Source organism: Myxocyprinus asiaticus, chromosome 11, assembly GCF_019703515.2.
Source record: "Myxocyprinus asiaticus isolate MX2 ecotype Aquarium Trade chromosome 11, UBuf_Myxa_2, whole genome shotgun sequence".
Taxonomy (NCBI): domain Eukaryota; kingdom Metazoa; phylum Chordata; class Actinopteri; order Cypriniformes; family Catostomidae; genus Myxocyprinus; species Myxocyprinus asiaticus.
In genome coordinates this window covers 22363533-22390080 of record NC_059354.1, presented here as the reverse complement: position 1 = coordinate 22390080, position 26548 = coordinate 22363533, and the positions used below count along the sequence as shown (strand labels likewise).

General features: G+C 40.6%; 1 protein-coding gene across 2 annotated transcripts in view; it reads left to right on the top strand.

Annotated features, from left to right (window-relative positions):
- The first annotated feature begins 3458 nt into the window (after positions 1–3458).
- Positions 3459–26548, top strand: part of LOC127448102 (M-phase phosphoprotein 8-like) — a 28916-nt gene continuing 5826 nt past the window's right edge. The window contains exons 1-6 of one of the 2 annotated variants that reach the window (XM_051710397.1): positions 3459–3889; positions 14404–14553; positions 19128–20162; positions 23334–23415; positions 23519–23995; positions 26033–26155. In XM_051710397.1, coding sequence (XP_051566357.1) covers positions 3791–3889; positions 14404–14553; positions 19128–20162; positions 23334–23415; positions 23519–23995; positions 26033–26155 — 1966 coding nt within the window. In that variant the 5' untranslated portion in view covers positions 3459–3790. Of the gene's footprint in view, positions 3890–14403; positions 14554–19124; positions 20163–23333; positions 23416–23518; positions 23996–26032; positions 26156–26548 lie in introns of both variants that reach the window. The other variant, XM_051710396.1, reaches the window with a different exon arrangement.

Sequence of the window (26548 nt, the reverse complement as noted above, 5' to 3'; positions counted from 1 at the left end):
CTAGGCCATATACCTTTATGCCAGTTGTGACCCAAGAGAAAATTTCCTCCAATTCTAAAGCTTTGGAAAAACATATATGGTGAAAATTTGGCCCACATGTGTTTAGCCATGCCAGATCTAGGCCAGGTGTAAAAAAAAAATGACTTAAATATTGATCTGGTTATCTCCCACACCTATCATATATATTCAGAAGAAATGGATTTAACCAGTGGAGTCTTATATGGATTACTTTTATACTCCCTTTTGGGCCTTAAAAGTTCTGGTCACCATTCACTTTCTTTGTGAGAACCAGCAGAGCTGAAATTTTCTTTTAAAAATCTTCGATTGTGTTCAGCAGAAGAAAGAAGTCATACACATCTGGGATGGCATGCGGGTAAGTAAATGATGAGAGAATTTTCATTTTTGGGGTGAAATATATCTTTAACTTACATTGGCAGTTCGCTGCAACGACTCAATTCATCATGACACCGCCGCCCGAGATCAAATCGGACCATTTCCATCGAAGTATAAGCAGGGCTCGAGTTGAAGGGGGATATGAGGGCATGACATCCCCCATGTTGCAAGAAATATGAAAAAGCATCCCCCTTGTAAAACCACCATCCACCCTTACCAACCCCTTTAGATTAATTGTGTCATGTATTACTTAGAACTACAATCATGCAAGTAAAATATTTATACGTCTGATATATAACAGACTTTAAATAACGGCGATTTGCCGGTAATAATATATGATACTATATTATAGCCTATATATTTTGTTTTTCTTTTTAAAAAATAGAACAGAATGTAAGGTATGACAAGTTTGCACGTTTTTAACTCAAACAATTTTCAGGGTTTCGCCCATAAAACGCTTTTGTGTGTAGAACAACTTTTCTACACCACTGTTCAAGCATCCTTCATAGAAACAGACCAAACTTTCTTTACTAGTTCAGTTATTGGAGTAGAAAAAACGTGTGTCTGTGACAGTGGGCGAACGATCTAGAAAAAACCCTTTTCATGATCATAATGTGGATTCTTTTCACGATTCATCATAAAATACATTAACAGAGGGTAACAGGTGCATATTATGGCCATGTGTCCTAAGCGTCAATGATAAAGTGATGCTCATTTTTGTCCACATCTATGACATAACAAATATATGAAAAAAATGCAATTCACACAAATCATTTACTTGAATACACCTCTTCTATGACGAGCATATTTTAAATTTCTGAGTTTTACGTCATACTGATATTTTTTCTAGGGCTTAAATTAAAAAATATCATGTGGTGTCCAGAGACAGTTAAAAAAAAAAAAGAAAAAAAAAAGAAGGTCAAAGTCTCATTAAAAGCTGAAATTCATGAAAAACAAGAAGCAAGGGAATGTAATGGCAGAAGAGGTGTGGTATGTTGGATAAATCTAAATAGACTTAGCTGTGTATTGCACATTAATTCAAGGTGCAAAGAAAGTATTATTATACTTTTTACTTGATGGTTACACCATATGACACTTTGAAAGTTTTAAATATTTTTGTAAAAAATGCTATAAAGGTTTGTTTTTTTTTAAATGTGTGAATCCAAAATGGACACAAAGATTAGATTTCTGAGAACTTGACACAAGTATTCTTAACTATATTTTTTAAAAGATTTCTTATTTTAACACCTTGGACAACCTTATCTGTCAATGACCCATAAGTATTAAACAATCCTTAATAGGCGTTTCTCAATCTGTGGGTGTTTTCAAATCGGGATGGGTGTTTTACAACTATTCAGAATCAGAATCAGAATCAGCTTTATTGCCAAGTATGCTTACACATACAAGGAATTTGTCATGGTGACAGGAGCTTCCAGTGTACAACAATACAAAAACAATACAAAAACAGCAGCAAGACATAGATAATAATACAAAATAATTATACACATACGTACAGACACACACATACATACACACATACACATGGGTAGTGCAAATCTAATACAAATCTGTTATGTACAGTGCAAATGTTTTTTTTTTTTTTTTTTTCAGAGGAATGAAATGGCAGAATAGGTTAGATGTGTTGGATAAATATAAGAAAGACTAAACTGTGTTTTGCACATAGTTATTGCTCAATGGGGCAGTTTAACTGTTCATGAGATGGATAGCCTGAGGGAAAAACTGTTCCTGTGACTGACGGTTCTGGTGCTCAGAGCTCTGAACAGTTCAAAAAGGTAGTGGGCAGGGTGAGTGGGGTCCAGAGTGATTTTTCCAGCCTTTTTCCTCACTCTGGAAGTGTATAGTTCTTGAAGGGGGGGCAGGGGGCAACCAATAATCCGCTCAACAGTCCGAACTGTCCTTTGTAGTCTTCTGATGTCCGATTTCGTAGCTGAACCAAACCAGACAGTTATTGAAGTGCAGAGGACAGACTCAATGACCGCTGAGTAGAACTGTATCAGCAGCGCCTGTGGCAGGTTGAACATCCTCAGCTGGCAAAGGAAGTACAACCTCTGCTGGGCCTTTTTCACAATGAAGTCAGTGTGTGTCTCCCACTTCAGGTCCTGTGAGATGGTAGTGCCCAGGATCCTGAATGACTCCACTGCTGCCACAGTGCTGTTTAGAATGGTGAGCGGGGTCAATGTTGAGGTGTTCTTCCTAAAGTTCACAATCATCTCCACCGTTTTGAGCGTGTTCAGCTCAAGGTTGTTTTGACTATTCAATGGCTGTCTCGTTTGGAAGGCTGCGTCCTCCGGAGGTCACATTTGTCGGCCGCATACGTCATTGAGGCTGTCTCGTTTCAGAAAAGCGAGTAGAACACTTCGAATGCGACATTCTTTCATGGGAATGAGGTGTGTCCTTCGTGGGCACTCACAACCCACAATTCTTTGCTTCACCGGAAATGTCTAAAAAAAATTACGCCAATTTTCCCGTAAATATGATGTTCAAACACAAGAAATGTTAATTCCCAAGTTGAAGTACCTCAGTAGATGGGTGCAGAGTATATAATATGTATAATTATATTAATATATAATTAAAATAAAGTATTAGATTAAAAGTACACCTGTAAAATCTATTTTCTTTTCTCTTTACATCATTATAACTCTCCTAAAATATACCTCATGCATTTCCTTCCAGAGGGACTTTGTTCCCTTCTCACTCAAAGCGCTCGCGCTTGTTAAAGAGTGGCGTGCTGTCATAGCAACCATGTTACTTTCAGTTTCCGTTTGTCCTACGAAGGCCGTATGGTTTAAAGGAGATTTGTTTAAATGAGGACACTGGGTATACTGCAGCCTTCAAAGGACGCGTCCTACCTAGCACGCAGCCTTCCAAACGAGACATAGCCAGTGAAAGTAGACAAATCGTGTAAAGAGTTTGAAAAAAACCCCATCTCGGTTTGAAAACGCCCACTGATTAGAAAACGCCTATTTTTGTTCTGCAGTGACAAGTCTCTTTCCTTGTGGAGATAAAGTACATCAGTCAGACGTGTTCATCCGTATGTGCGGCCCATTTGAAGCTTTAGTCCCACCCACTTGAAGCTGGCTCTGACCTCCGTTTATAACCCTAACCCTTTACACACTCGGAATTTATTTAGTTGTCTTCTCGCCTATGATATATTTAGCTGTGGGAGACGATAACATTATAGTCAGATCAACTGTCAGGCGTCATCGCACGCGCGCGCGCACACAGATCCTGTTGTAGTACTACTATCTGCGCTGGTGCTGTAGCTGTGCGTGCGCGCGTGTGTGTTTGTGGAGTAGTTAAGTAACTGCGTGGCCTTAACACTGTATGCACACATATATCAGTCTATAGCGTAACGATTCGCAATTTTAAAGCGTAAATGGCCTCCGGAGCCGAGAGACCGGAGCTTGGAGACAGCGAACAGGATGAAGAAGATGTCTATGAAGTGGAGAGGATTATTGACGTGAGGGTGGTGGAGGTGAGAGACTGTGTGTGTGGCTCGCGCTTTGGATGCCATCTTGTTAGCGATGTAGCTATCGCGTAGTTAAGTAAATATCGGAGATGCGCGTTGAACGAATAGAGTTAAGCCTAAGGAATCGTTGACATTTAAATTTCAGGCCTTGTTTTACCCAAAACATCAACTCCCGCCAGCGCGGAAAGGTTGTAAACCCTCATTGTAACTTTCTGACGGTTAACTCGCCGATGCTCCTGGAGACAAATTGACTTTCAAAGGCGTTGTGCTGTTGTTGTTTACTCCGCACAAAAACGTACAATCCAGCTAAACTACTCCTTTAAACACCGGACTAAATGTACCCACGCCCAAGCGAATGCCTTTTACAAGATAAGATGTGTTTTGTTTTGTTAGGAAGAAAACTCTTGACAGCAGCGACAGTCATTGGTTTTAATCCACCGGTTGTTTAAATTTATTTCAGACTCTGAGGGACAGATTAATCCCTTATGTCCTGTTAGTCCTTCATGCATGGTCGTGCTGACAGGAACACATAACAATGAGTCAGCATTTTAGTGATTAAGGCTATGCAAATCTTTTGGCCTTAATATGATAAAACAATGATAGTGTTATTTGGGCAATATGAAGTTGCAGTATCAGACCTTGTACATTCATACTGTACTATGGGATGCCATGTTAGGCTGGTCTATGTTCTGGAGCTGTGTGTTGTTTAGTTGAAAGGAGGGTTGGATCTGTTCCGAGCCCGTGTTTCCCTCTTCCTGTCTGGGTGCTTTATGCAAAGGCCTCTTGGGCTCTCATAAACAGAGAGAAAGCTATCACATTACAGCCAGTCCACTGACATCACCATCAAGTCTTGGGATCCTGGGTTGACCAAGCAGTTGTGAAATGCTGAACGAATGAATTCTTGGAGTCTGTGTCCTACTTTAAAAATCTAGGCTGTTTTCCTGCGGTACAGTATTCCAGCTGTGTTACTGCGGAAGAATGACAGATCCCTGTCAGTGCCAGTTTCCTTGTGTTTATTCTGGTGAGAATACATACAGCAGTGCCTAATCTGGAAATATCACAATGGCATGTGTTTGTGAAACCTGTGTGTCAGTACTGGAAAGACATGTGTTATGTGGCAACAAAAGGTTATTAAACATATCGAAGATGGAAAATAAGTACTTGTGAAGGAATATAGATAAGGGTGTGGAGCGAGCAAAGTGAGAAAGTGTCGGAGAGCAAATAGTGACGGAAGAATATAATAGACAAATAGATATCCTATTTATGTGAATAACAGCTCCACTCTTGCAGCTGGAAATCCTGTTGGTTGAGATCAATGAGCAAAGCTAAAGTGTATTGAGGAGGACAGATAACATGCATGTAAAATCCAATAGTATTCTAGTCAGTGCCCTTTTGTGTATTTGCAGTAATGCACAAGGTCACTGAGTATGTTAGTGTTTGTGTGTAAAAGGAGCTTCCACACTGTGGCTTTAAAATGCAAGTGAATTCAAGGCCAGCGAAAATACAAGCTTTGTTGACATACTAGAATATGTCTTAGTTTATTTCTTATATGCAGAGAAAAATTGTGAAAATGAGCTGCTCTGAGAGCCAGTTAGACAGAGCTGAATGCAGCATTGTGTGAATTTGAGCAACAAAACAGATTTTTCAAAATGTATAGAAATGGGAACGTCTCCGGTACTCATGTAACCTTTTTTCCCTGAGATGAAGGGAACGAGACATTGCATTTGAACGTTATGGAGAAAATCCCTTTTCCACGACCTAGTTGAAGCCCTTGTATCATAACGCCAATCTTGTGATTGGCAATGATGTTTGAGCTCTGCCCTTTTAGGCGCGCATTTGCCCTATATAAGTGGGCGCTCAAAAATAAATTCTTCAGAATTTCTGACTGAGGGACAAAAACGCATTGCTCGTTACTCGAAACTCTGACGTAGTAGTGCGGCCAAGTTTTGCAATGTCTCATTCCCTTCATCTCAGGGAACCAAGGTTACATGAGTAACCTGAGACGCTCCCTATCGATTCAGTTCACTCAACATTGCATTTGAACGCTATGGGGAACGGAGTTCCATCACGCCGCACTACATAGCATCATACCCTAGATGTACCAGGGTAGAAACACTTAGAAGAATGTGAATATAAGGTCACAGCCCTTCGGGCAGTGACTTGTATGTCTTCAAGTGTGTATGAAATGAATAACCCCACATGGTGAAAACCAGATGGAAAGTTAGTCTTAATCTGAGGATCTATATGAGTTATGTAATACACACAGAATAATTAACCCCTTCATAACCAGAGGTAGGGAGGGAGGTTTTATTCTATTGGAAGTGCTTGTAACTTCTAGTGGGTGTAAATTGGATAGCGGCCTACCCAGGCGGCTGTATTAAAATTGTAACAGGTAGCCCGCCTGAAGAAGGAGCTCGGGCTCACCCGCTGGGTGAAGGAATAGTAGCTCTCTAAACAGAGAGGACTCGCGAGCGATGGACGCCACGTATAGGTTACATAACCTCACTAACGTGTTCTGCGAAGACCATCCTGCTGCAAAGCATATATCTTGTATGGATAAACCATTTGTCCTTGCTCATGAGGAAGCCATACCTCTAGTTGAATGCGCCTTTACGCCATTAGGGCATCTAATGCCCTGTGACTCATAAGCGAGGGCGATCGCATCAACGATCCAGTGAGAGAGCCTTTGTTTGGAGACGGACATGCCTTTTGTGTGTCCTCCATAACAAACAAAGAGCTGATCTGACAGTCTAAACTGGTGAGTGCACTCCACATACGTGTGCAACGCCCGCATGGGGCATAATAAATGCGCTAACTGCTCATCATCCGAATAAGACGGTGGAGAAGAGAACGCTTGTAGGTGCACTATCTGAGCCCTGAAGGGTGTGGAAAGCACCTTAGGCACATAGCCTTTTTTTGGGTTTGATGGTGGCTTTTGAAAGCCCCAGACCGAATTCCAAACATGAACTGTCAACCAACAGTGCCTGTATATTAGGGGTGGGGAAAAAATCGATTCTTAGATGCATCGCGACGTGGACAATTCTGAATCGATTCACAAATGTCAAAAATAGATTTCCTAATGTTAATTGATAATGTAATGTTGACGGAACACAGAAGGTGGAACTTGGAAGTGCAGCGCCCAGACAGTCTGTGACTCTGTGGCGTGCACATAACAGAGACACAAGATGGCTGAGCGAGAAATCCGACCGGCACCCTCTGCATTAAAAGCTAGCGTATGGAAGCACTTTGGCTTCTATGAAGTTGAAGGGAAAAAGGACCTGGACAAGAGCCACACTATATGCAAGTTGTGTCAAACTAAACTAAAATATTTTGGAAACATGAGAAACCATATTACACGTTTCCACCCGGAGGAGAAAGAAAAACACCCGGTTGTAGTTGCTGCCAACCAGAGGACCACAGAGCAAGCGATGTCAAAGCTTCCACCCAACTCGGAAATGGCGAAGCGAATTACAATCTCTATCACAACTTTTATTGCCAAGGATTTGCGCCTGTATTCAGTCGTTGAGAACCAGGGCTATGTTGCGCACTTTGGAGCTGAGATACAACGTCCCATTTCGAAGATATTTTACTGACACAGCGATCCCCACACTCTACAACGAGAGCTGCTTTCTGTATTGTTTAGCTTTGACATCAATATGCTGTAAACAGATCTGGAAGTAAACCTAGAGTCTTAAGTAGGTTTACTGTACTGCCCTCCACAGAGTGTATCAATGCAGCCATTTACAAAAAGTGACTCAACATTTTGACTCTCCTCTCTGCAGATGTTCATTTAGTGCCCAAGATCTTTTTTGTATGAAAGTTGTTTTTGATTGTGGTATACAGCAAATTCTATCCTCAGGATTTTGTTTGAAGTGAGAAGTCTTGGACTCTTTATTATTTATTTGTGAATAAGGGCAGCTTTTTATGTTAGTTATTCAGAATATGCTGAAGTCCACAAGCATTATTTTTGTATGAGAGCTGCTGGTACAGAATTCTATATTTTTGTATGAAAGCCATTTGTGATTTTGGTACAGCAAAATGTTTTGGGTTTTTTTGTCTGAAGGATTATATTGCTCATTGCACATAACAGGAGGATGTTGGTTAGAAGTCTAATATTTTATATGTTAGTGATTCAGAATATGCTGAAGTCTGTATTAATTCACTACAAGTATGCTGCTACAGGCACACTTTTCTTTTCCTGTTGGTTCTTTGCAGTGCTGGGATATATGCTGGCAAATGTAACCTTCCAGTTGACTTGCCACATCGCTTCCATTTGTTTTATTAATAAAAGATATTGGAAGTAAATTCATTATGGATCATTACAAATACTTAGCTTTAAAAGTACCAAGTAGTCACACAGTGAGAAAAAAAAAATCCTGTATAGAAAAAAAAGACGCATCAAGATGCATCGATAATCACTTTATCATTGCTTCACAGCCCTCTGAATCATAATCGAATTGTGAGATGCCTAGAGATTCCCACCCCTACTGTATATCACCAACCTGTTTTACTGAGGCCAGAGCCAACAGCAGTGCAGTCTTTAAAGAGGGCACGCACAACTCTACGGATTCAAATGGTTCGAACGGGGGCTCGTGAGTGCCCTCAGCACTAGATTTAAGTCCCATGTTGGAACCGTTGCAGGGCGAGGGTGGTTCAAGCGCCTCACTCCCCTTAGGAACTTTATGATCAGATCATGTCTGCCTATAGAGGAACCAGCCTCTGGGGAGTAAATTGCCGATATGGTCCCTACATAGACCTTAAGCATTGACGGCGTAAGACCTGCGTCCAACCTCTCTTGAAGGAATGTAAGGATCTCCGTTATAGAGCAATTCACTGGGTCTTTGTTGCGTGAAGAACATTAATCCGCAAACACATGCCATTTTAGTGCATAGAAGTGTCTTGTAGATGGCACTCTAGCTTGCAAAATGGTGTTCCATATAGACTGAGCCAATTCCGGCTTGTGCGCTGTGCTCCATTCAGGGGACATACATGTAGGTTCCACAGCACCGGCTGGGGATGTCAAATCTTGCCCTACACTTGAGAGAGCAGATTCCACCTCAGCAATATTTTCCATGGAGGGCTGCCTAATATCTCCATCGTTTCCGGAAACCATGTCTGGTTGGGCCATTTTGGCGCAACCAACAGAACCGTTTCCTTGTCCTCTCGGACTTTGCTGATGACAGAGTGGAGGAGGGATCAGGGGAAATGCATATTTAGGTTTTGTCGGCCACTTTTGGGCCAAGGTGTCCACTCCCAGCGGGGCTGGGGATATGGAGTACCTTCCGCTTTGCCAAACATTTCCCAAATCCTCAGAATCATCTGAGGATGAATTCTCCATTCCCCTGCCATCGGTTCCTTGTGCAACAGCATGTCCGCTCCGCAGTTCAGACATCCCGGAACACGTCACGTGCAGGGAGAGGAGATGGCGATGCGCCAGGCTCATCATTGGTAGCGATCGAGTGCTGCCCTGGCGATTTATGTACGCTACCAATGACATATTGTCTGACCGAATCAGATGATGATTCACTATGTCAGAATGGAGAACTTTCATCGCTAAGAAGACGGCTAGCATTTCCAAGCAGTTGATGTGCCACACCCGTTTCACCTGTCCAAGTGCCAGAAGCCTGGCGTCCATCACACAGCGCACCCCAACCCTTGTTGGACTCATCCGTGGTGACCACTTTTCGTCTGAAAACCTGATCCAGCATCACACCCTGCTGATAAAGGTTTGGAGCTGTCCATGGTGCTAGAGCAGTCAGGCAGTGGCGAGTCATGGTGACACACACGTGACCCCGATGCCAGGCGTGACTCGGTACATGGTGTTTGAGCCAGCACTGGAGAGGTCTTGTGTAAAAGACCTAATGGTATGACTACCGTGGCTACCGCCATAAAACCCAGCATTTTCTAAAAAGACTTCAGTGGAAATTGAACACTGGTGAATGGTCTGGACGCGCTTGCTCGTAAGGTGTGCATACATGCTTATGTAGTTGAATCGAACCCCAAAAAAGGAGATTTGCTGGCTGGGAGAAAGTGTACTTTTCACCCAGTTGACATTGAGACCCAGACTGTTCAAATGGTGAAGTATCAAGTCCCTGTACTTGCATAGCAGAGCCTCTGTTCGGGCCAGTAATAGCCAATTGTCAAGGTAATTCAGAATGCACACACCGTTCATCTTTAAAGGGGCAAGTGCCTCAACACATTTCGTGAATGTGCGCGGGGCCAGAGGCAATCCGAAGGGAAGGACTTTGAATTGAAATGTCATCCCTTCGAACGCAAATCTCAAGAACAGCCTGTGATGCGGTACAATTTGAATATGAATGTACGCGTCCTTTAGATCTGTTGATGCAAACCAGTCCTGTGGGCAGATGTGCGATAAGATCAGTTTCTGAGTTAACATTTGAATGGGTGTTTTGCAAGCATGCTGTTCAAGTGTCTTAGATCTAAATTCGGCCGAAGCCTGCTGCCTTTCTTCAGAAAGAAAAGGTAGCAGCTGTAAAACCCTTTGTGGGCATGGCAGCTCGGAACAATCTCTATTGCATCTTTTGCGAGATTGTGAATTTCTGCACATAATACAGGCACGTCCCATTATGGAACCATCGAGGACAAAATGCTGTTGAAGGTAGGTGGTCTGTGTGCGAATTGGATCTAATACTGTGTTTGATCATTTTTAGCACCCAATCTGACTTGTTCGTGAGCACCCGCCACGCGTTCACGTAACGGGATTGCGGGCGCATTATATTTGAAACGAATTGTGATAGCACGCACTGTGTGTGAAATGGGGAAGCAAGGCAAATTCTCAAGAATAGCCTGAGCCGGGGGGCCTGGGTAGCTCAGAGAGTATTGACACTGACTACCACCCCTGGAGTCGCAAGTTCGAATCCAGGGTGTGCTGAGTGACTCCAGCCAGGTCTCTTAGGGAGGGTAGAGTCGCATGGGGTGCGTGGTAAGTTGTGCGTGGATCGCGGAGAGTAGCATAAGCCTCCACAAGCTGGGAGTCTCCGTGGTGTTATGCACAACGAGCCTCTTGACAAGATGCGTGGATTCACTGTCTCAGAAGAGGAAGCAACCTAGTGACCCTAGAGCGGAGCGTCTTGAGTCCTCACAGTAAGGGCAGTCAGTCCCCATGAGAGCTGCTTCAGCGTGGGTGCAGCCCAGGCAGCGAATTCAGCTCTCATGTTGGTCTGACAGAGCGATGTCGCTCACAGGAACACTTGTGATACGACATCTTTAAAAAGACACGTACACACAAGCGGCTCTTTTATGTGTGTTTTACGCCACTTGGACAGAATTATATTATATATAATGAAAGGATACAACTCTTGCCTGGATGCTGCAGGAAGTGGGTAGATATCTCACTGAGCGTAGAACCCGATCTGGGTTCTAGGCAGAGAGACTTCTTCGCCGGAACACTAGAGGGGGCGGGTGAATCTTCGCTGCAGGCACCGGACTCAAGCGAAGAACGTCCTGATGCGTCTGTAGGGAATCCCGTCCGCTGAAGGGTGTCTGTCGACGGCAAAGAGAGGGATGATCAAGATGAGATGAAATGTCATAGTCAAGACAGGACAATGTCGGTCTTGAAGGAAGAAATTCTGAACAAATTATGTTTGAGGACCCGCTTATATAAGGCAAATGCTCGCCTGAAGGGGCGGAGCTAAAACATCATTGCCAATCACAAGATTGCTGTTATGATACAATGGCTTCAACTAGGTCATGGAAAATGCAATGTCGAGTGAACCGAATCGATAGGGAACCTTCCCATCCATCTCTGTCAGATTATTGCCCCATACTAATGCATTTTGTTAACTGCCTTTTTTATTTTTACAAATTTTTTATTTTTATTTTATTTTTTTATATTTTTTACAAAAGTAAGAATTTCTCTCTTCTGAGGAACACAAAATTAGATTTTTGGCAGAATGTTAGTCACAGTCACTATTCACTGTCACTGCATCTTTTCTTCCATAAAATAAAAGTGGATTTAGACTGAAATTAACATTCTCTCTAACATCTCCTTTTGAGTTCCACAGAAGATAGAAAGTCAGACAGGTTTGGAACAACATAAAGGCAAGTAATGATGACAGAATTTTGGTAACACTTTACAATAAGGTTCCATTCATTAACATTAGATAATGCATTAGCTATCATGAACTAAAAATGAACAGTATTTTACAGCATTTATCAAACTTGGCTAACGTTAGTTACTAAAAAAAAAGAATTTGTCATTGTTAGTTCATAGTGCTTGAACTAATGTTAACATATACAAATTTATATAAAAGTGGTGTTATTGTTAGTTCATGTTAACTGATGTAGTTAACTAACGTTAACAAATGGAACCTTTTTGTAAAGGGTTACCACATTTTCATTTTTGGGTAAATAGTCTTTTTGAGAGTACAAGTCAGTTCTCACCAGTTGCATTAAAAACGGCAGTTTAATATTAATAAAAATTCATTGAAAATGTTAACAGATAAAATCCTGAGAGAACCTAGCTGCTAAATCAGTTATGTTGTATATTAAAGATAGATCATGTTTTCATTGTGTGTAATTTATTAATGTTATAGTATTAATATTATTATAATGCATATTGTTATATTCTTATTGACTGATTCACAAGGCAGAGAAAATACCTCAGATACATTAGATAGAGCTCTAGATAGATGAGAGATGTAACAGGTGCTTAAGTCTGTTTTAAGTGTTTCTCTTCACTCTACAGATGGTATTTTACACAAAGCATTTTTGCAATTTCTGCTTTTCTTGCTGTATTATGAGGGAGCGCCATGATGTGACGAGATAAAATGAGATCTCTCCAACATTGCACCCTTGCGATGAAGACCACTTTGTTGATTATAAAGAGGAAGGAAAATTCTCTTTAAATTGCCCGTTCAAAATACCACTTGTCCCAGACAAGCGTTAATGTCGAGCCCTGTTTAAAGATATAGTTCACCCAAAAAAATTTAATTCTGTCATTGCGCAGGCCTACTCAGCCTCATGTTATTCCAAACCTGTATGATTTTCTTCTGTGGAATGCAAAAAGTGTTGTTAGACAAAATGTTGGCATCAATCACCCTTTACTTTCAGTGTATGAAAAAAAAATTGGAATGACAGTGAATGGTGACTAAGGCTAACATTCAGCCTAACATCTCCTTTTGTATTCGAAGGAAGAAAGAAAGTCATACAACGTTGGAGCAACATGAGGGTGTTGGCAGAATTTTCTTCTATTCTTTTTTTTTTTTTGTGTGTGAACTCTCTCTTTAATACGCCTTTTGAATGAAAAACAATTTGTAACTGTGTTCAAGTGATCTCCATTCATACTGACTGCAACATGAGACAGTGATGGCTGTGAGCCAGTAACAGTCATGTTGAGATCAACTGACAGCCTGTGCTATTGTGCTTACTGGTCTACTGAGCTTTGGCAGACCACACACAGACAATCATGTCTTTAACTCCCTGGTTAACCTAAAAACAATAATTAACTGGTTCTTTCTGCTGCTTGTTCCTGCAGAAAAGGTAGTTGTACAGGAAAATAGCTCTCTGATCTAAGCGACGGCACTATAGGCTAAATATGTGGGAATCTTCCCTTGTGATATCTCTTTCTTTAGGAGGCAGAGAAGGTTTACATACAACAACCATAAAAGTAGTTTGAGTTTTGCTTGTCAGTGTTGTGAAACCAGCAGATGGAATTCCTTGTGAAAGAGGAAAGAGAACTCATCCACTCTGTCAATTCAGATTATAACATATTATTTGGCTTTGATCTTCGGCTATTATTAATCCTCCAGTGAGAATCACAGGAAATAAGAGGAGCAGGCAATCAGCGGTGTTCGTTACTTAGCAACACAGTGGATAATGAACTTTCCTTTTGAAACCAACCTGTGGCGCTTGGGATGTGTCTGCCAATCATTTATTACTGCCTTAATGCCTACTATAAACATCACCCTTCTCTTCTTCACGTGAACAGCATAGCACTAGTGATAATGTGAGATAGATGTCTGACACTATACAGGCTACAAACAGAAAAGGTTTTTCAAGATAATTTACTGTTTGTTCTGGTATCCTCTCCTTAATCTACAAATGTGTTTTTAAAGTAACAGTACATTATCATGAATACATAAAGTATTTGTTACCAGGTAGATACTTTACAAGCTGTTTTACTACAGGCAGCTTTCCAAGATTGCAACCTCAATGATTGAATGTTTGGTGATAGTTCACCCAAAAATTACAATTCTGTCATCATTTACTCACCCTGATTTCGTTCCAAACCCTTATAACTTTCTTCCATGGAACACACAAGATGTTAGGCAGAATGTTAGGGACTGAAAGCCTCAGTCACCGTTCACTCTCTTTTCATCTTTATTTTGTTTTTGTTTTTACATACAATGACAGTGAATGATGCCTGAGTCTAAACATTCAGCCAGACATCTACATTTTTTGGTGAACTATCCCTTTAACAAACATTATTGTCTCTGCTTTTGGAGAATGTAGAAGGACCAATGGCAGGCCACGACTTATGACCTCTACGTTGTTTTTAGGGAGAGGTGCTGTACCGGGTGAGATGGAAGAACTATTCATCAGACGATGACACCTGGGAGCCGGAAGCACACCTGGACGACTGCAGGGAGGTGTTGCTGGCTTATAAGAAGGCCCTGTCTGAGAACAAGCCAAAAAAAGACCCTGCCATGGTAAGACTCTTAAGATGTGTTAACTCGTGCAGTACTAGCAGCCAGAGCAGCATACTATTAAGAATCATTTAGATGGGGGGCCTAGGTAGCTCAGTGGTAAAATACGCTGGCTACCACCCCTGGAGTTCGCTAGTTCGAATCCCAGGGCGTGCTGAGTGACTCCAGCCAGGTCTCCTAAGCAACCAAATTGGCCCGGTTGCTAGGGAGGGTAGAGTCACATGGGGTAACCTCCTCATGGTCGCTATAATGTGGTTTGTTCTTGGTGGGGCGCATGGTGAATTGAGCGTGGTTGCCGCGGTGGATGGCGTGAAGCCTCCTCACGCGCTATGTCTCCGCGCTATGTCATCTTATCATGTGGCTCAACAAGCCACATGATAAGATGCGCGGGTTGACTGTCTCAGACGCGGAGGCAACTGGGATTCGTCCTCCGCCACTCGGACTGAGGCGAATCACTATGCGACCACGAGGACTTAGAGCGCATTGGGAATTGGGCATTCCAAATTGGGAGAAAAAGGGGAAAAATCCCCCCCCCCCCAAAAAAAAAGAATAATTTAGATGGTAGTTTTTCTAAGATAAAAGCCTTAAAGGTGCACTTAGCAATTTTTTGTTGATGTTGTGCTGGGATCTCTTCGCATCACCTGAAATTGCCCACTGATGGTATGTGTCCACTGCCACGTGGTGAGCAAAGCTAAGCGGGAGTTTTTAATTCATTCCAAGGAGAATCAACCTCTCGATTGAAAACGCCTGCTGAACTTTGCTCACCACATGCCACTGAAATGGACACGTACAGTCACTGTCATCTGATTCGGTGTCAAAATAGAAACTGCGCGAGAGAGACCCAGCGTGTGTGTAATAGAGACTGAACGGTACCCAGAGAAAATGATAGTTTTGAGATTTGAAACTTCAGCCATTTAAACTTCAGAATTCAGTTTGTTTTATATCTGTATGTGTACTGTCTAAGAATGCATTGGCAATGCACACTTAAGTTTTATCTTGCCAATAAAGCTTGATACGAATTGAATCTGTCCATTTGATCCTACTTTAAAAATAGCCACTGGAAAATGCCATAAGATTTTGCCCAACTTTTAGTTACAGCATGGCCATTGATTTTATGTATATATATATATACATATACACACACAGTTGTGCTCAAAAATTTGCATACCCTGGCAGAAATTGTGAAATTTTGGCATTGATTTTGAAGATATGTCTGATCATTTATTTAAGGATAGTGATCATATCAAGCCATTTATTATCACGTAGTTGTTTGGCTCCTTTTTAAATCATAATGATAACAGAAATCACCCAAATGGCCCTGATCAAAAGTTTACACACCCTTGAATGTTTGGCCTTGTTACAGACACACAAGATGACACACACAGGTTTAAATGGCAATTAAAGGTTAATTTCCCTCACCTGTGGCTTTTTAAATTGCAGTTAGTGTCTGTGTATAAATAGTCAATGAGTTTGTTAGCTCTCACGTGGATGCACTGAGCAGGCTACATACTGAGCCATGGGGAGCAGAAAAGAACTGTCAAAAGACCTGCGTAACAAGGTAATGGAACTTTATAAAGATGGAAAAGGATATAAAAAGATATCCAAAGCCTTTAAAATGCCAGTCAGTACTGTTCAGTCACTTATTAAGAAGTGGAAAATTCGGGGATCTCTTGATACCAAGCCAAGGTCAGGTAGACCAAGACAGATTTCAGCCTCAACTGCCAGAAGAATTGTTCGGGATACAAAGAAAAACCCACAGGTAACCTCAGGAGAAATACAGGCTGCTCTGGAAAAAGACGGTGTGGTTGTTTCAAGGAGCATTTGAGTGATTTCTGTTACCATTATTATTTAAAAAGGAGCCAAAAACTGTGTGATGCTAAATGGCTTCATATGATCACTATCCTTAAATAAAAGATGCATGATCAGTCATATTTTCAAAATCAATGCCAAAATTTCACAATTTCTGCCAGGGTATGCATTTTGCATACCCTTGGAGAATTGGTAATATATGTACCATTTTTAAAGAAAACATGATTGAGCAGGCAAAACACATTTCTTTTATTTCTTATGGGATTCATATTCAACTGTAGGTTATAACAGAATGGCACAATCATAAAACAAAACATGGCAACAAAGAAAAAAAATGAAATGACCCCTGTTCAAAAGTCTGCATACCCTTAGTTCTTAATACTGTGTATTGGCCCCTTTAGCATCAATGACAGCGTGCATTCTTTTGTAATAGTTGTCTATGAGGCCCCAAATTCTTGCAGGTGGTATAGCTGCCCATTCGTCTTGGCAAAATACCTCCAGGTCATGCAAAGGCATTGGTCGTCTTGCATGAACCACACATTTGAGATCTCCCCAGAGTGGCTCGATGATATTAAGGTCAGGAGACTGTGATGGCCACTCCAGAACCTTCACCTTTTTCTGCTGTAACCACTGGAGGATCAACTTGGCCTTGTGCTTAGGGTCTTTGTCGTGCTGGAAAGTCCAAGAGCGTCCCATGCGCAGCTTTCGTGCAGAAGAATGCAAATTGTCTGCCAGTATTTTCTGATAACATGCTGCATTCACTTTGCCATCAGTTTTCACAAGATTCTCCATGCCTTTAGAGCTCACACACCCCCAAAACATCAGTGAGCCACCAACATGATTCACAGTAGGGATGGTATTTTTTTCATTATAGGCCTTGTTGACCCCTCTCCAAACATAGTGCTTATGGTTGTGACCATAAAGCTCTATTTTGGTTTCGTCACTCCAAATTACAGTGTGCCAGAAGCTGTGAGGCATGTCAAGGTGTTGTCAGGCATATTGTAACTGGGCTTTTTTGTGGCATTGGCGCAGTAAAGGCTTCTTTCTGGCAACTCGACCATGCAGCTCATTTTTGTTCAAGTATCGTCATATTGTGCTCCTTGAAACAACCACACCGTCTTTTTCCAGAGCAGCCTGTATTTCTCCTGAGGTTACCTGTGGGTTTTTCTTTTTATCATGAACAATTCTTCTGGCAGTTGTTGCTGAAATTTTTCTTGGTCTACCTGACCTTGGCTTGGTATCAAGGGATCCCCGAATTTTCAGCACTGACTGGCATTTTAAAGGCTTTGGATATCTTTTTATATCCTTTTCCATCTTTATAAAGTTCCATTACCTTGTTACGCAGGTCTTTTGACAGTTCTTTTCTGCTCCCCATGGCTCAGTATCTAGCGTGCTCAGTGCATCCACATGAGAGCTAACAAACTCATTGACTATTTATATACAGACACTAATTGCAATTTTAAAAGCCACAGGTGTGGGAAATTAACCTTTAATTGCCATTTCAACCTGTATGTGTCACCTTGTGTGTCTGTAACAAGGCCAAACATTCAAGGGTATGTAAACTTTTGATCAGGGCCATTTGGGTGATTTCTGTTATCATTATGATTTAAAAAGGAGCCAAACAACTATGTGATAATAAATGGCTTCATATGATCACTATCCTTAAATAAAAGACAGTTTTTTTGCATGATCAGTCATATTTTCAAAATCAATGCCAAAATTTCACAATTTCTGCCAGGGTGTGCAAACTTTCGAGCACAACTGTATGTGTGTGTGTATGTATGTATATATATATATATATATATATATATATATATATATATATATATATATATATATATACACACACTTTTATCGAAGATTTATTCCTGTAAAAATCTAATTAACTAAAAAAAACTTTTGTTTTTACATGTATATATTTAAATAGTTAAATGTTTAAATAAAATAAATGCTGACTAACTAGTTTCTTGCAAGTTCAATAAATTAAGTATATTTATAATTATATTAAAGCTAAAGTGTGTAACTTTTTATGTGTTAAAATACTTTCCCATCCAACCTTAATATGCCGAGAAAACTAAGTAAGCCATTCATTGGTTAATTTTCTTAAAAACTGTAAGAACTTTGTTTCTGTGGCGCTATGAAAATCCTCTCTTTGTCAGGGGTGGGACTATCTCTTTGTTTGACCAATGGCATATGGGGGGCGTTTTCGGAAAGCTGTTTTCAAAAAGTATATTTTTGCAATTCTATTTTGTGCTGCAAGTGGCACAGAAATTACATACTTCACCTTTAATGTTTGTTTTAATGCACCATGTACCACGATTAATCGTGATTAATTACAGAAAACTGTGCAACGAATCAGTTACAGTTTTTGAATTCGATTCACAGCCCTACTATTTATTTCTTTTGGAGTGCACCTTTAAATGGTTAATAAAAAAATTCTGCCATTATTTTGTTACCCTCATGTTGTTCCAAATCCATTTTATTTCCTTTTTTTTTCTATGGAACACAAAAGATCTTCAGCCTCATTCACCATTCACTTTTATTATATGGAAAAAAGATTAAATGGAAGTGAATGGTGGTTGAACATTCTGCCTAAAAATTCCTTTCGTGTTCCACAGAAAAAAGTAAGTCAATGGTTTTGGAACAACATAAGGTTGAGGAAAAAACAACTGAATATTTATTTTAGGTGAACTATCCCTTTAAATGGAATTAGTGTCATGAATGCAGTATCTGGTTTACTTAATGATTTGTGCTCTTCTATATAGAAGCTACCCATGAAGAGTGATTTGTTTGATGCTGACTCAGAGAGTGACAGTGATAAGGAGAAACCCCTAGAATCACCTATTAAGAAGAAGAAGAAGAAAAAGAAGAAAGTGGAGGAATCAGAAGATGAGATGCCCATGAAGGAAAAGAAGAAAAAGAAAAAGAAGGATAAATGGAAGGAGGACAGACCTCTGCCAGCACCTGAATCAGATGAAGCGGAGGAGAGCAGGAATCCTTCCCCTGTACCTCCAAAAAAAGAAACGAAGAAGAGGCTCATTGAATCAGATGAAGATGATGATTCCCCAGTTACTATTAAGAAACAAAAGAAAAGCGACAAGGCTAAAGATGGAATAAAGCAGAAGAAAGAGTTTGCGGAGGACCGAAAGAAAAAGAAAGTCAAGTCCAAAAAAGAGATTGAATCCTCAGATGAAGAGGGTGACAAGAGTGATGTGCCCTCTGAGTCCCATACGGATGATACGACGAACACGGAAACCCCTAATGATTCCTCGAAAATGACGACGGCAAAAGCCATGGACAAATTTGCACGAAGTGAGAGTGGGGTGGATCCCAAGCAGGTCAAGCACAAGAAGGGGAAGTCTGATATAAAGCTGCAAGGTTTCAAAGACCTAGTTCATGAGAAGAAGCCTAAAAAAGAGGTCTCAACTGGCACACTCAAAGAGAGCGGTTTAAACAAGCTCAAGAGCCCCACTGGTGGCAAGAGCACCAGCAAGTCTTCTCGCAGTGAAGAGGAGCCCGACTCCAGCGACACGGGGGCAGCAACATCCGCACCCAAGACAAAGGTCAAAAGCAAAGGGCAGGAAACGGCCCCACCTTCTCAGAGGCTGTCATCTGCATCTTTTTTCTCTTCCTCTACAGCCTCAGTGGACCCCAGCAAGCCCAAAGAGGAGGAGCCAAAAGAAGATGGTGGGGAGAAGGGGGGTTCCTCCACTAACCTGTTTGAAAAGTTCCTGCTGAATTGTGAGGCAAAAGACCGTGTTCCGAGGAGACAAGCGGAACAGAACAAGAATGCAACTCCAAAGGTACAGATGTCTTTAAAGCAGTGGTATAGACCCATTTTACTTGGCACTTTAATTCTAAGGTAGTATACTACACAAAGACTTATATCATTGGTAGCAGATTATTTTGCTAAAACAAGCACCATAATTACTATTGTTCATTCTTGGGGTTAGGGATTAGAGGTCGACCGATAGTGGATTTTACCGATACCGATAACTAAGTTGGGCAGTACCTTGCCGATAACAGATTAATCAACCGATAGTTTTTAAAATTGATACTGAATGAAAAAATAACACTCAAATTAAAATAGTGCTGAACTTTATTACAAAAATAAACAGTACTGACTGAACCGTGAAAATGTATTGTACTTTTTTTAAATGAAATAAATATATAAATATTTATGCATACAAACTAATATTCGAATCTTAAAGTCAGCTGATTTGAAACGTTTGTTTCCTTAGTCTACAAGAGGGTGCAATAAATACATAAACCATTCAGCACCATTATGTTATTGCATAGAACATTTCTATACTGGCTGTTAAGAAAGAGCATTTCATTTTCAACTAATGTGCATAAAATAATAAGTTTTAGTCAGCCCATATTCTCAAATGTTAAGTCAAAAGTAAAACGAGGGGGGAAAATGCTTTAATAGACAGTTCAGAATCAGATTTGACTTTATTGCCAAGTAAGTTTTCATATACAAGGAATTTGCTTTGGTGTTTGATGCATACAATAACAATAAACATAGTAAGATAAATAATAAACTGTATTTAAGATGCAATATATAGAGAAAAAGTAAATTGACTGGTTTTTAATAAAGGAGCTGTACAGTTGTGACGACACAATGGCCATAGACCTCCACCAACTGTAAGGGGCTGTTCATACCAAATGCTTTTGCAACCATTTGTTTTTCTATGTAAACGTGCGCTAGACGAACGTATTTGTTTCCCTTTGTTTTGGTTTATTCAGCGTCTCTTGCAGGTGTGCTGTTTTTTTAAATGGTGTTACACTTGCACTGATTCCTACTACTCCAGACTCTAGTTTCATAATAACAGCGAAATGCCACATTGTTTTTATTTAGTACAGTTTTATGTAGAGTAGCAATATTCACAGATAGCAGTGGTATTCGGCTGAATTCGGTGGTGAAGCGGCTCAGGCTATGAGCCCAGGCCAGGGGCAGTTCAAACAGATGGAACACAACAGACTGGAACAGAACGTGAGGATGTCGAGACACACATTTCCAAGTTGAACATCTTTCCTGACAAAGCATTTAAACAACTCATTGCTTAATCTGAGAAACGCTTATAAGAGAGCAAGACGCAATGGCCAAAGACCTCCACCAAATGTAAGGGGCTGTTCAAACCAAACGCTTTTGCAACCATCCATTTGATTTTCTGTGGAAATGCACACTAGACGAACGTCTTAGTTTTTGTTTATTCAGCGTCTCGTGCAGGAGCGCTGTTTTTTAGATGATGTGTCTAATTTAAAACAACTTTAAAAGCATATTTAGGCACCTGCTTTCTATTCAACTGTATTTGTTGCGCTGTGTCTAGCCTTTTTTAGCCCAAGAATATGATCGATCTGAAGTCATCTTATTACAACAAGGATAAATTGTTTTTTCTGATTTGTTTATATGTTTCTCTCGGCTGTATGAAGATCAATTTGCTTTCTCACTAGCTTTATATATGCAACTTAGCTGGCTAACGAATGCATAAACGTGACCATCTGGATATAAACTAATGCAAATAGATGGTAGCAATCGTGACATTTAAACATTTGGGTAGGACTTACGTGTATTTTTGTCACATTGTTCTAACCATTTGAGGTTAGCGTTTTCTAAGCAAACATACTGCTGTTCTCTACTGATGCAGCATCTAGTCAACAAATTAATTACTTTGTAATGATATGACAACATGTACTGTAGTGTACTGTATACATACCTTTTCGTTGTTGATGTTTCAAATCCGCATTTGAAGTGTTCCACTCCATGCAGAGTGTAGTCTCACTTGTCAAAACAAACACCATAAGGCATCAGTGAAGTGATAGTTTTTATTTCACCTCTAGAGGCCGCTCTCATACTGTATAACGACAGCGGACCCTTCCCATCCGCTCCAGCACCGGACACAACGAGGAAAAACTATCTGTGTGGATAACCATTTTTGCAATGGATATGATACATCAAATCAATCATACCTCAAATTACTTTTCTAAGATGTCAGGTTGATGTCTTTTGCTTGGCGGGTGATAAAATGGATGAAAAATCCCCTAGACATACATTGAATTAGGGATCTTAGCCATATCTATGTACCAGAATATCATAGACCCCCTTTACATCTTGTATTAAGATGCATCTCGGGTGATACGATCACATGTGGTCAGGTGAGACACATCACTCTTCCCTTAAATGCTTCTGCTGTGACCAGTTGTGATCAGATTTGGAGGGGAGGGACTCTGTTTCATGACAACACACCAATCACTATATCAGTGTTTTACTGCATGGCATTAAAAGCACAACAAAGTCAGAAAAGACAAAGAACTATTTGCTTACTAGTTTTTCCCAGATGAAACTGAAATTTAATCTAAGAAAAGCAACATTTCGGGCAGAATTGTCCGATATTTTAGTGGATTACCTGTATTAACCTGAGCTGCAGATGTTCGTGCTTCTCATAAGTGTCTGTACATGTTTATATCAGACACACTGAAGAAGATCCATGAAGTTCTCATGCTTGTGTGTGTATCCGCTTTTTTACATTTTCCGATTGGACAGTTATTTCCTTTTAAAGCTGCTCATAACTGACAAAGTTTAAACTCTTGTTTTAGTGCAGCATATGATTGACAGGTGAGGGGTGGCACTTCAGTGCTGTTGGGGAAGCATTCAGGACAGATAAGTGTTTACACCTCAAATGCGATGCAGTCACGTGCGTTTTTGACCACATTTATTTATGTGGTTTTTGTGTTCTGAACACAAAACGTTTTAGACCCAGTTTAGATTTAGCGCTGACCACATGTGATTGGATCACCAAAAACGCATCTTAATACCAGGTGTAAATGGGGTCATAGAGACACAGGGCCAGTTAGCAATATTCAGGCAACCTGTCCAAAACATCTAGCTTCATGGTGTTGTACACAGACAGGCACTTCAGAAAATGTTAAAATGTAATATTTTGACTTTTTTGTTTAAACTTGTTCTACAGGCTGCAGGGAAAAATGACAAGAAATCCAAATTCTCAAAGCAGTCTCCTGCACGAAAACCTGATACAGAGAAGGCAAAAGAGAGTAAGATATTTTATTTGCTTATTTTGGCAAGAAAATACCATTGTAGCTCTTTTTTGTTAGAAAACGTAACATTAATGTTTACATTCTTGTATTTCACTCCCAGTGCCACGACCCGGTCAGAGTCCCGTCTCCATGGAGACAGATGAGAAACAGGGGACATCTGAGACAGATAAAAGTGAAAGATCTGATGGGCCACCTCCCAAGTCAAAAGAGGAATTACTACGAGAGCAGAGAGAGGAAGAGCAAAGGAAGAGGAAAGAGAAGTTGGAAGAAGAAGAGAGGAAGAGGAAAGAAAGGATTGAAGAAGAGGAGAGAAAGAAGAAAGAAAGAATAGAGGAAGCCCAACGGGAGAGAAAAGCACGGATGGAGGAGGCACAGAGACTTGCAGAGGAAGCCCGGCAAGAACGCCTGGAAAGGAAGACCATGACTGAGCCAATGGCATCTCCTGACTCCACAGAAGAATCCAGATGGAAGGATAAGAGGAGGAGAAGGAGGGAGGATAGTGAATCACGGGTCTTCACTGCCTGCGATGACAATCAGGACTCTCAGGAGCCCATGGAGCGCTCAGACAAAACTCCTGGTTTGTACTTATAAGTTCAGAGGGTCTTATGGGTGTATTTTTTTCATGGTTCACCATTTCTGGTGTTACTTCCAGATTTATAGAAGCTGAAGTGTGCAGTTTACCTACAAGCATCACTAAATGAAATAGCAAAAATAATAGTTGTTTCAAACAGGGTTCCCAAACACTCCCCCTGTCTTTCATTAGTCAACCAGACAGCAGATAGTCCTGTCCCAAACTCACGCCATTGGTTTTGCCAATTTTGCTATGACAGGACAGTTGGGATACTCAGACAAACTGCATGAATGTTTTAATAGTGCCACAGTGCTATCCAGTGGCTTAGATATAGTACTTATAATATATATTTAAGGAATAGTTCATCCAAAAATGATAATTCTTTTATCTTTTACTCACCCTTATGCTGTCTCAAAGTTTTATGACTTTCATTCTCCTGCGGAACACAAACGAAAATATTTTGATGGAGATATGTGAATACATCCATACAATGCAAGTCAATGAGGTCCAACACTTTAAAACTCCAAAAAGTACATAAAGGAAATCCATATGACTCGAGTCATTTAATCCATGTCTTCAAAAGCGATACGATCGGTTTTGGGTGAGAACAGACCAAAATGGTAAGCCCTGAAGCTCGATTACACTTTGCGCTTGATGCATGCACAGAGATGGGCAGAGATTTATAGTGGGAAAAAAGTTACATTTTGGTCTGTCACCTAAAACCGATTATATAGCTTCTGAAGACATAGATTAACCACTAAAGTTGGATTGCCTTTATGCTGCTTTTATGTACTTTTTGGAGCTAGAATTGTTGGTCCCCATTAATTTGCATTGTACGTATACACAGATCAGCCACAACATTAAAACCACCTGCTTAATATTGTGTAGGTCCCCCTCGTGCTGCCAAAACAGTGCCAACCCGCATCTAAGAATAGCATTCTTAGATGATATTCTTCTCACCACAATTGTACTGTGCAGTTATCTGAGTTACCATAGACTTTGTCAGTTCTAACTAGTCTGGCTATTCTCTGTTGACCTCTTTTATCAACAAGGCATTTCCGTCCACAGAACTGCCACTCACTGGATGTTTTTTGTTTTTGGCAGCATTCTGAGTAAATTCTAGAGACTGTTGTGTGTGAAAATCCCAGGAGATCAGCAGTTATAGAAATATTCAAACCAGCCCATTTGGCACCAACAATCATCCATGCGATTATCTAATCAGCCAATCGTGTGGCAGCAGTACAGTGCATAAAATCAAGCAGATACGGGTCAGGAGCTTCAATTAATGTTCACATTAATCATCAGAATGGGGAAAAATTGTGATCTCAGTGATTTCGACCGTGGCATTATTGTTGGTGCCAGATGGGCTGGTTTGAGTATTTCTGTAACTGCTGATCTCCTGGGATTTGCACGCAAAACAGTCTCTAAAATATTCTCTGAATGGTGCCAAAAACAAAAAACATCCAGTGAGCGGCAGTTCCGTGGACGGAAATGCCTTGTTGATGTGAGACGTCAACAGAGAATGGCCAGACTGGTTCAAACTGACAAAGTCTATGGTAACTCAGATAACCGCACTTTACAGCTGTGTTGAGAAGAATAGCATCTGACAATGCTATTCTGAGATGCGGGTTGGTACTGTTTTGGCGGCACGTGGGGGACCTACACAATATTAGGCAGGTGGTTTTAATGTTTTGGCTGATCGGTGTAAATTAACATCATATATCCATCATAATAGGATCTTCAGTTGAAAGAAAGTCATACAAGTTTGAGACCACACAAGGGTGAGTGAATGATGAGAGAATTATAATTTTGGGTAGAACTATTCCTTTAAGATAGTATAGAAGAATGTATTTTAACATTTAAAACATTACACACTTCAGATTTAAGTTGTTGGATGTTTTTGTGAAGCATAGATCAGACACATATTCTGTAAAAAGGATATGCTTTAGGTTATTACAACATTGTGTCAAGCTTAGTAGGCCCTTGGTCAAGCACCGGCTGTTTAACTCTTTTGTGTAATGTCCCTGTGTCTCTGTGTGACAGACAGGGGACCGCCTTCTCTAAATCTTGGGGTGGAGCTCAAGCTGGACTGGATGACACTGGAGGACTTTCAGAAACACTTGAATGGAGAGGATGAAAATCTCTCTCCACTAGCCCTAACTCCCAGTGAGTGTAAAACAATAGCACAACTCCCTTCTTAAGGGCTTACTTAAAGGTGCAGTATGTAAGATTCAGAAACCCTTGTTAATAATGACACCTGTGGCCATTAAGTGAACTGCAGCCAGCTACCTGTTGCTCGTGCTCGCGCTCGTGCACACACTCCATAGGGACGTGAGCGAGCGAGCATCCAAAAAAATGACATAACATAGAAAGAGACTGAACGTGATTCACCGACATCATGCTGACAGATGAGGTAGCATAATTAAAATTACACAGTTATGATTGTTTTACTACAAACTTTGAGACTAATCTAAAACTATTTATCAGCTAACATAGCATACTGATACACACATACAGCTTCATACTACCGAACTATACTAGACAGTTTACTGTTGCGCT